This window comes from Acanthisitta chloris, unplaced genomic scaffold, assembly GCF_000695815.1.
Source record: "Acanthisitta chloris isolate BGI_N310 unplaced genomic scaffold, ASM69581v1 scaffold82, whole genome shotgun sequence".
Classification (NCBI taxonomy): domain Eukaryota; kingdom Metazoa; phylum Chordata; class Aves; order Passeriformes; family Acanthisittidae; genus Acanthisitta; species Acanthisitta chloris.
In genome coordinates, this window is record NW_008661962.1 from 44,132 (window position 1) to 55,582 (window position 11,451).

The following is an 11,451-nucleotide window of genomic DNA, read 5'->3' on the forward strand; positions in this document are numbered from 1 at the left end:
TAGTCAGCTGTATGCATTTTAGAAAGAATGAATTTTAGTGTTTCTGTTTTACCATCAGTAATCTGGAGGGCTCAACCTCTTCATTTCGCATTTAAAATGCTGACGTATGCTAGTTCCCTCAAAGGTGAAGTTTTGATTGTTAAGCCATGTTTTCTATTTAAACTTGTGCATTAATACCACAATTCATTAGTGCTGTGCCCTACTTATGCAGCAAAGCTTATGACCTCACACTGCATTACTTCAGTTTTGACATTGTAAATTTCTACCATCGCGTGAGGTACTAATTAGATTGTGAAGTCATAAATGATGCCTAAGCAGGAATTTACAGCACATAGTGCCATTGGCAGTTTCCCAGTTCCCCCACTCCTTGCTTTCTCCAAGAAGAATATTTATCAAGTTATGGGATGTAGGGGGCAAAGAAAAAGAAATAAAACAGAAAGAAAGAAGGCATGCAGAAAAAATGAAAAATATGTTAATGGTCTCAGAAATGCGCAAGTGTTTTAAAGGATGTTATTAATTCATTCTAAATGAAGCAGTCTCTCCTTCTCTAAAGAACTCACGCTATGTACAGTGCTGTGCTGTGAAGTAATATGTCAGGTTTTGAAGACCCATATTTTAATTCAGGTTTTATTGTTCTTGAAAGGCGTTTATTGCTCTTTACTATGTCATTATGGGAACACGTAATTTTTACAAGTTGTCATTGTATTTCGCTTCCTGGGTACAAATGAAGTTTCTGTTGTTAAATCCTTTTTTTTTTAATCAGGGAAAGAAGACAAAAAAAAAGGCAAGATAAGATGGATGTAGATTCTATACATAGTAGTGTGTTCTTATACTTCTCCAAATGACATCTTCTATTGTTTCAGTGATGGTCCATTTCCTTCCCACCTGTATGACCATCACACCATTATCCAAACAAGTCCTGCTGCCCTCCAGTGGCTTACTGTGCAGTATTTTATAAAAAAATTGAAAACGTTTTGTTCATAACTGAGCTATGGAGTGACCAATGCTGTCAGAATGTTTAAAAGAATATCGAAGTATTGGGTTTATTAGTAGGAGGATCATCCTAATAACAAAACTGTCTTATGCTGATACCTTCATGAAAACAATCTTGTATGGTCTTACTTTACATCAGTATTGGTGGAGAAAAGTTAGAGAGGATCATTTTCTTGAATTCAATAATTACTTCAACACATGCTAATATCTGGTGTGCTTACCATGAGGAAAACAACCTGATGGGCCTTCAGTTTTGTGGACAGGTAGCTGTTCTGCTCCTCTTTGTGAGGAGAAGTCCAGTGGCAAAAAACTCATGTTGTCATGTACTATGCTGAAGTGTAACAAGGGCTAAACAACTCTTCAGATTCTCCTTTGGTTTTTCACTCATATCCAATTGTGAAAGTCATACAGATGCATACTTAACAGTGAGTATGGCATGAGATGCAGATCAAGAAAGGAATACAAATATATTTATTTTGAGGATGTTGATTATCTTAAAGATGGGTGAGGATGTTGATAATCTTAAAGATTATGAAAAAATTCTATTTTAGATCTAATACTAGAGATATTTATCCAAAGCCTGAATAAATAAATGAAGTATTTCTTGTGCAATTGAAACTAAGTTCTTAAAAAGATTAAAAGCTTTTTGGTTTTGTCTCTGTATCTGTATTTTTTCTTAAGATGATCAGAAACTGAAGTAGAATGTTTTGCAAAAATTATGTTGTGTGCAGTAAATGATTTCTCAAGTATTATGGACAATGATACCTAGCTAACTTTTTTTTTATCCACAGCTCCAAGAAAACTTAGTGCCCCTCATGTTGAAGGAATAAACAGCACAATGGTAAAGATAAATTGGAGTGAACCTGAAGAGCTTAATGGGCCTTCTCCCATCTACCAGGTGGAAAGGATGGATTCATCTTTAGCTACTTTGAGTACAGAAGTAATGAAAGGGATCCGTTTCCCAGGAAATGGATATTACAGATTTGCTAGTTCCACACTGCCTAGCAATACTTACTTTACAGGTAAATGACTTTAATTTGCTCACAAAATGTACTAATTGTACTCTGAATTTGTTTTGCTATTTATTATAATGTCCTATATAATTTTAAATTTTAGGTTTTAATTTATTAACATAATGTGACTGTTAGTGATGTATGGGCTATTTTGATTCTCACCTAAAAAGCCTGTGAAAAGCATTATTGGACATGTGGGATTTGTATTCCCTTTCATTTGGACAGAGATGTACTTGACAGTGAATGTTGCTGCATATTTGACTCATTTATGATCTGTAAACATAAGAGGGGTTTTATTTACTCTTCTGTGATAAATGCTTTTTAATTAAATTGCTGTGAATGCTAAGGTGTGTTCTATTAGGTATCTTTCTGAGTATTCCTGAGGTTGCATAAGAACTCAAAAAAGCTGTGTTCCATGTTCAGAAAATTTATGTTGTCATCCTGTTTGCTTTGTCAAGGAAAGAAAAAAGCCTGCCAATATGACAGAATTCTGCTGTTTCTGGGCCTTTGGGTATTATCTCCTCTTGTTTTTTTGATTAGTTACTTACTTTGGAACTACGAGTTTTTCAGATTGAAGCAGACCTATGTCCTGTGTTCTGTGATTCTCATTAATTTGTGGATGTCTTCATTTCTGGAACAAAGCAAAGATATAGACAGTATGTTTTTTTGGAAAAAATGAATTTGGTTGCATATTTGAGATGTTATAGAGGTCTGTAAGTGGAATATTGCATGGACATGCATCAAGTATGAGTGTGTAAAAGAAGATATGCCAGAGCTGAAGGTACGAAGAAAAAAGGTGTATGAAAGGTCTCTGTGTGTGTATATATAAACACAAGTCATGAGACTGACAGCAGCAAGGGGAAATCCAAAAGGAATCCAGGCAGCCAGAAGAGTAAGCATTAACTAGCACCTGATGGTGCAAAGGCTACACCATGCAGTGACACAACTTAACCTGGTACTAAGCCTTGTTTGCTAAGAGAGATAAGGGCTGCAAAAAACATGCAGCATTGTTGGCACACAAAAGAATACTGAAATTTTGCAGAGCACTCAGCTGACATCCCTTGTTTACAGTGTAACCATGGGTAATTCTGGCAAGAATATTTGAGTGCAGATATCTTGGTACCCGAAAGTGCGTGTGCAAATTCAGGTTTTGTTTAAAACAGAAATCAGCTTCTTGTCTCTCTGTGATCACTTGGTGAATGTGACTTAAAAAAGCAAAGTTGAAGATCAGTTCCTTTCTTTTTGTTTTTGCTTTTTTGTTTTATTTTTCTTTGGCTAGGTGCTTACTTGACTGGTAAATAATAATAGCAAGTGATAATGTGTTAGTTAAATATTGACACCGTGTTGACAGGCAAAACCTGTCTCTGTGTGGGAATCTGGAGGAACAGCTGTTGGGCTCCTTTCCTCATCCAAATTGCTTGATGGTTTTCCTGACATCAGTTTGCACCCTTTATCGTATATTTGGCAAAAAAAAAACCTTTCATATGTTTCTTCTGTTGTCAGTTGTGATGATCTAAACACCAAAGAAATTGTGAGCTGCAGTTTTTCTCACTGGAGCTCCAGTCAGCCCCATTTCTGCAGTATAGTTTAATAGTTTAATCAGACAGGTAAAGAATCACTGGATTTCATACTTCTTATCAGAAGTCGCTGAGAGCGTAGGGGAAGAGTGTGTTGCACTAGTGGGATTGTTAACATACCTGTCTGTTGTAGCCAAGCAAGCCCAACACCAGTCTACCCAAGTGACTATTCAGTCTGGAGTTTGTCTATGCTCTGTAAGCTGAGACTGATGCCTTGAACAAAGTTTATTATGATGGCTGAGGTGATTTGATAGAGTTTGAATGGGCAGGTAGGGAGAAGATGTTAAAGATCCCTTCATACTGGCACCTGATGGCTGATAGTGCTGTGTGGATAAATGTAATTTATCATTGCTTTGGGTTGTGTTCATTCTTTTCTACCAGCCGTTAGTCTGAGTATTTGGAGACAACCTAGAACTAAAACACACTAGGCAATTTATCCAGACACCTGCTAGTAATGACTGACAATCAGGTTAAATTAGTCTGTGTTTGGTACCTAAACATGTGTAATTTGGGTTTGGCAACTCAATAAAGTTTCTGAGAAATATAAATCTGGGTTTTTCTGAGTAAATCGTCTGTCCTTCTTCCAAAACATGATGGAGGGAAAATGATAGCAAATCCAGGAGGGTTTAGAAAGACAGACACTTAAGGGAATGAAAAATATTCTTTAACTGCACTCTGTAGTTGTTTTGTTCTTGAGACCCTCTCTTGTTACCCATCTCTGAAGACAAGCAGTTGGCAATTGTGCTCTTTGGATGGAACAGCTTTAGTGTGCGTGCAGCTGTGTATATTTTTGATGCAAAAGTGTGTCAGCTTGTATATGTCAGTCAGCAGACAGATACTTCTCACTGCATCTGGAATCTCCCACATTAATCCAGAAAAAGACTGATTAGTTTATTCTTTGCTAATAAATGCAGTTGTCCTCACTACCACCCTGGCTGCTCTTAAACTCCAAGGTGCAAGTAATAGGAGCAGATGTATTATCTGGGAATTTTTGCAGATTCATCTTTTTTTAAAAAAAAAGTTAGTCAAGAAACACTGGCTACACTAAGTAGTGTCCTTCTGTCTGCAAGAAAGCCTCCAACTACACAGGAAGATGTGCTCTGAGTACACATTAGATGTGAGGAAGTCAGGTAAAGGAAAGCACTGTTTCTGCTGGAACTGTCCACATGCAAATTCTCAGCTCCTCAAACTAAGTGTTTTAGGCATCTGTAATATAATTTCCCAAAATGATACAGAGTTGATTTTTAATAATTACTTTTATCCCTTGAAGTTCTTAGATACAACAGCCTTCATTGTATCTATCAAAATACCACAAGGCAAAGGAACTGTTAGTGTTCTTGTTTTAGCTACGGAATTTATCCATCTCCCATCACTCTCTGAAGACTGGGGGATTCGGTTGTTTCTCTTCATATCTTCCCTATGAGACAGCAGAGTGCTATCATTCTGATTTAACAGATGGAGAGCCGAAGTTCAGATTGCACTTAGTGCAGTACTTTATACTGAAAAGACCCTCTAGAAATGGCTAGAAGGTTTTACAAATTGTTTTGTGTGGTTTGCCGTATGGGTACAGCTTGTGTAATGCAGCTGTCAGTCTGGAGTCAGAATGCTGCACTAACGCTGTTGGGTTTATCTTTCTGGTTCTCTAGTCATCAAGAGATGTACAGTCTATTTTCTCCAGGGTGTAGACAGGCAAGCTTGGAGTTCAAAGAACTGTAAAGAGCTGAGTGAATATCTTTTAAAGTCAAATTATACTTGTATTATCTCTTTAATGATTGACTCTCTAATGGCCTGGTCCAAAAAAAAGCCTAAGGAGGAATGTAACAAGCATGATGTCACACTAATCTGGCTTTCACTACCTTCAAATGGATGAGAATATTTTGCTCTGCAAGAAAGCTAGGGTCTTCATATACTTTGTAGAAGAGGTGTACCAAGGTTTACAGGTGAGATCCTTCAAGATAGTTGAATAGAATCCATGGGAAATAACATGCTGAACTGCTGAAATGTGTGTGTGTGTGTGAATATCAATAACAAGCCAGCATACTTCTGAAAACCTTTTGCTCCTTGGTTGTGGGTCAGGACTCGAGGTGCCTGAATGGCTGGAAAAAAAAATCTGACCTGTGTAAACAAGTCCTGCTTGGGATCAAATTTGGATCTCATTTGAGGCATTACTGTCTGTTTTGGATTTGTAACTTAGAAATAGCTCCCAGGGATTAGGCAGCTTTAACTTTCTGTTTTACAGAGAGTAGGGTATCACATTTTTCTTTGAAAATAGGGCTGCCTGAGAAAGCACATGAGCACCCTATTGGGTATATTGGTGGAAACTGTGCCTTCAGATAAGAGTGTCACTGTTCAAACTTTGTAGCAAATCCTGTTGAAAATCTGTGCAATAGTTTTTTTCTAGAGCAAATCTACTGGATTAAGGTCCTAAGGACAGATAAAGGGAAGCTTAACTTTCAGGGTTTTTAAGCAAATAGATGCCAAACTACTGATTGTTTTAGAAAGGAACTTGTGGGCCCAAAGAGCAACTGTTTGAAAACTGAACCCTGGATATTCTTGGGATTCAATGACATCTGAGCTAGGAGTTTCAGGACCACAATGTAGTTGTCTAAAGTACAGTCATGGATTAAACAAATGACTTACTGGAATCTTTCCTGTTTTCTATAGCCAGGCAGAAAGTCTGTGGCAGGGCTGATGGGGTAGGGCATATTATAGTTAGAAAGGATAGAAATTGCAATCAGTTGGACATGAGTGAATGAGAATGCATGTTGACTCCAGGCTATGGAGTTATATCTGGGCTCCATGAAGAGAAACTCAGTGCATCTGTAGGGCTGTGCATGAACTGCTCAGTGCATAGAGTGACTCAATTCCTAGAAAAGGAAGAAATCGCAGAGTAGCAAGATGGTTCTGTGGAAGGTGACATTGCTCCTGACCTCTCAAAATAAGGCTACTTTTCAAATATAACATTGAACATAAATTGACAATTCTGTGACATTGTAGAGGGTTTTTTAAATAATATACATACTCTTTCTATGCAATGGAGCAAAACCAATCCTTCCAAACATGCTTTAACATTGTATAAAATACAATTTGAGCTTGATGTCAGGAGATATAATTAAACATCCATGTGAGAAAGGAGGCCTTTTCTTATTTAGTGATTAAATACTTCATTTTTTTCAGGTGGATAAAAAAATTCTTTGTAATGTTTTAAAAACAGTTGAATTAGCTGTTACTATTTTAATGTCATTCCTCTTGGATGCTGCTGGTATAAAAAGGAAATTATTCATATAATATTGATCAAAATGAAGAAACTTCTGTGTTTGGCCTTGCTTCGAATCCAAGTTTTCTGAAATAGGATACTACACTTAAAAGGAAGTGGACTGGATTATGTACTCTTTGCTAACCTCTACATGATGTGTATTCAGCTCTGTAATAATGAGAAAATAACTCTATGAGGTAAGATGTTCATATATTAAGCATTGCAAGTAGAACTTTTTTACTGTGACATTTTTAGTGTCGTAAAGTGGTCTTAAAAATGTGCATTTAAAAAAAATATCTCTGTGCTAGTGTTTTTGCTGCCAAATTCTGACTCAGATACACAGGCATTTCTCAAAGTGGAGAATCTTTCCAGTAACGATGTTTCTTAATGAGTTTGCTATGGAACACTGCACAAGCATCATTTACATTTGTTCTAAGCAGAATTGCTGAGAATGACTGTGGTCATTCAGTGTTGGATCTCTCCATAGCTCTTTATCACAGTGAACTCCCTTTGTAGTAATGTAAACCAAATTCCACTCCATATAATCTTGAACAAACATTTCATAGCTGTTGAAGGTACAGATATTAGTGTATGGAGCCAAATAAACAGGCCTTTTCCAGGATCCCAACAGAAATTTATGGAATGCATTATGACTGAACACCAAGGAACTGAGTAAAATTAGAGGTCTTAAAACAATGTTAAATGAAAGCCCAAAGAAAATTGCATGATTTAGAAAAATGAAGGATAAAGGAGACACAATAATGGTTTTAAAATAGATAAAAATTAGTAGTTTTATTATAAGAAGAGAATGAACTTTGCATGGTTTTTTGTGAGTAAAGCAGCAATGCACTCATAATCAAATTAAAACATAGCAAGATGAATGGTCTTCTCAGAAGACTTTTTTCTAAAAGATTAAGGCTAGTTGAGCAAAAGAATTCATAGTTGTGAGGGGAAAAAAAAGAAACCTCTGACACTGCAGATTTTAAAGAACAGTTGGATGAGCATTTGTCAGGAATAACCTAGGTAAAATTGATTCCGCTTTGGAGTAAGTGGATTGATTCTGTGACCTCTAAGAATGTTTTCCAAACATATATCCTATTATAAACTCAGTCTAACCCAATGAAACTAGGAAAGATGTTCATTTCACCAAATAACTTTTAGTAGGAAAGGGCTAAGAGCTCTTTTTTAAATTTTTTTTTTTTATTGACAATTTTCCCTAAAGAGAGAAGGTTGAACGAGTTGAACAAGTTTGCTTCTATTTTATTTTTTTTCTCCTTGAGATATTTTCCAGCATTTCTTTTTATGACTAATGTTTTGAGATGGTTGGAAATTAATTTGAATCACTAAATTAGAATAATGTAATAATTTCAGTTTGAAGAGAAGTCATCTATTCCAACCTCCTACTCATAGTGAGTCCAGCTATGCCTTCATCTGCTTGAGTTTTCTCTCCAGATATATAGTCAAGCGTACTGTTCCAGTTTCCAGTCTGACCAGGCTTTAGTGAACTTCTCCTCTTTATATCTATAAAATGTTTTCTGCATTTGAACTTGTGTTCACTGCCTCTTTTTCTGTCACTGTAGAGCTCCAAGAAAGTGTGGCTCCATTTTTATATCCACCTGTGAGGTAATTGAAGAAGACAAAATCATCTCCTCCTTCCTTCTGTGCTTAAGACTGAACAAATCCTGTTCTCAGCCTCTTCTCAGATGCCATATACTTTGGCCCTCTGACCATCTTGATGCCCCTCCACTGGATTCATTCCAGTCCACAAGTACCCTTTTTTTTTCTTTTTTAATGCCAGAGTACCCAAAGCTGCACTGCAGGACTTGCATTTGCCTTTGCTGAATTTCACAAGGTTTCTGTCAGCTCAGTTCTCCAGCCTGTCAAGATTTCTCTGTTACAGTGTATCCACTGCAGCCCTCAATTTATGTTTTTTTATTGCCTTCAAACTTTTTGATAGTGTACTCCATACCATCATCCAGGATTCATTTTAATGAATAAAACTGTTAAACAGAATTGGTCTCAGTGCCAGTTCCTTGTATATGCTGCCCACTGGGCTTTGTGCCACTTGTCACAAGTCTGTGAGTCCTGCTGTTTAGCCAGGTTTTACTCAGTTTTGTAGTCTACCTGTGGTCCATCTATTTCTCCAGTCTGGTGGCAAGGATTCCTAATCTCTACACACAACTTCACAGCAAATGCTGTTAAATTTGTTTGCTTCAGCCTTACCCTAAAATGCTGAAGAGAACTGGAAAAGAAGGAAAGAAATCTGACCTTTTTACTTTATGTATTCTTTGTCTCTCTGCTGGCATTTTTTTCCTTTCACAGATTTTTAGGAATAATCTTTTTCTGTTTCATTACATTGAACTGAAGAAAGTAAACAAGATTTTCAGAAGGAAAAACGATTACAAAAGAAATTCTTACACCAAGCTTTCGAATACTGAGAAAGAAAAAGAGCACTTTTTTTTTTGTTTTTTTTTGCTGTCTTGGAGAACAGCAAAAATGTTAGCTTTTTATGTTAGGGAACTTTTAATGGTACCAGTGATTTTTTCAGACTTTTATAATAAAATAATATGCTAAAAAGCTTTTGGAAAACTCTTATTTTGTTGTGTCCTTTCTGTCTAGGTTGTTGACACAGGACTTGTGCTTAGAAATTCTTTTAATTTTTATGCCAACTTCTTACATTTTCACCTCTTGTATTCACAAAAGACTGATTTGAACCCACATCTTCATCTTCTGTGAAAGAAAGATAAAGATCTTCTGTATCACTGTCAAGTGGCTGGCTTCAGTAAGACGGAGAACCATTTTTCTGTCTGAGAAGTGTTTGCACAGAGATTTTAGGTAGAATTTTATCTTAGTACTTAAAATGAATTCACAGTTTCATCTTGAAAAAGGCATTCCTTCCTTTCTTCCTTCTGAATCCCAAGAAGCTTAAAGATAGGGAGTGAGAGAAGGGCTGCATATAGAGAAAAAGGAGTGATCCAGCACAACAAAGTGAACTCTGCAGCTTTATGAACAAAACAACTTAAAACATTTTTGAACATGCACAACAGGGACTTAGGCAACAAATAAGCCAAGCAGATGCTGACCTTGCCAGTGTTACAGGGATAATATTTTCACTAAGATGAGCTGGGTTTTAGGCACTGACATAGTTCCTATTGGTATCAAGTAGATGCTTTTTCCTTTTTTTTCTTTTTTTTTTTTTTAATTGCAAACACTACAGAGGAGGGGGGAAAAAAAGAATATCCTCTTCTGTATTATTTGTCCTGTTTACCTCTTGCAGTTTAACAGATCAACTGTGCTTTGTCATGGAATTGTAATTTATTTTTTTTTTGCTTTTTTTGGCATCATCTTGGCTTTAGTGCTAGTGTTGTGCAACATTCTGCACTGCCTGGTTTGAAACAGTTTTTTATTGCTCATGCATGGAAACTTTCAGAGCACGTAGTAGTCCCAACTGTGGAAATTGTAAAAACAGTAGCTTTCCCATTGTTATATCAAGGTACTGGTGGAAAGGCCCTTTCCCAGACTAGATCATAGTTTCACCTGTCTGCTTGTGCACCAGTTACAGCATTGGGTCTTTTGATTATCACAAACACACCACATGACCCACAAGGTAAAACAGCAGTTCTTCCCCTTTTGTCCCAACTCTAGTTAAGCCTCTGTTAATTTTGTGCAAGCATGATTCACTATTTTGGAATGTAGTGGACATTCTATCTGTAGGTGACAAGCCTGAGGATTAGCAGGAGAAACAGTTATGGAAGTGCTGTGTTTTGCTTCAGGCATGACATCTTCTGGGATTCCTTTTGTGCTTGTGCACTGCTAAGAAAAGGTGCAAGATGAAGGGACTTGTTGGGAGGGAGATTTGGAGAAATAAAAGTTGCTGAAAATAACAAACATAAAGAAAAAGCTGGAAGGTAAAACTGCAAAAGATACATGATGTTTATTTAATAATAATAAAAAAAATGAAATAAAGGAGGTAGTGGAAGTTGCCAAGCATCTCTTGAAAGTTTTGCATGCCAGAGATCCATGTACTCTGTGTTACATGGAGGCTATTTCATTTCAGTTAAAGCAAGGGCTGAAAGAGTACAGATCAAAGAAAGAACTTGAAGCAGGTTTGAGGATAGAAAAGAGTAATTCAATGGATGTTCACCTTTTGGAATGAGTATATGAATGCTTCTGGAAATGCTCAGAGTACATACCTGATGGTGCAGTGATGGGTGAAAGAAAACTGACTTTTTCCAATGGTTTTCATTTGCCAATCATCCATACCAGTATTTCAGTACTTTCTAAGATTTTTGTAAGATGCTTATGGTATAATTAAAGTTATAAGCCGAAGTAGTTTTAAAGAGAGGGATTTGATGAGAAATATTAACCAAAAAGACCTATTCCTGTAGCTTTGACTTCAATAAATGTCAAATTTTTGATGTCTTTTATTTGTAAAATCGTACGGATTTAGTTTGTGCAAGGGTCAGAAGGAAGTCATAATGACACTTGGTCAAGATTTTCATCTAGATTGGTCATGCTGAATTCTTTTGTTATGTTTTGAGAGGTGGAGTTGGAGGTGCATCTACTTGGAAAATATTGTTTAGTCCAAGGCAGGATGGCAGGGATGCTATTA

General features: G+C 36.6%; 1 protein-coding gene across 1 annotated transcript in view; it reads left to right on the forward strand.

Moving 5' to 3' along the window:
* The window catches only part of USH2A (Usher syndrome 2A (autosomal recessive, mild)), a gene marked incomplete at both ends in the record, with an annotated part of 237,604 nt that overhangs the window by 37,629 nt on the left and 188,524 nt on the right, over positions 1-11,451 (forward strand). The window contains one exon of the mRNA XM_009070392.1: positions 1,785-2,015. Within this exon, the coding sequence (XP_009068640.1) occupies positions 1,785-2,015 (231 nt within the window). The remainder of the gene's footprint in view (positions 1-1,784; positions 2,016-11,451) is intronic.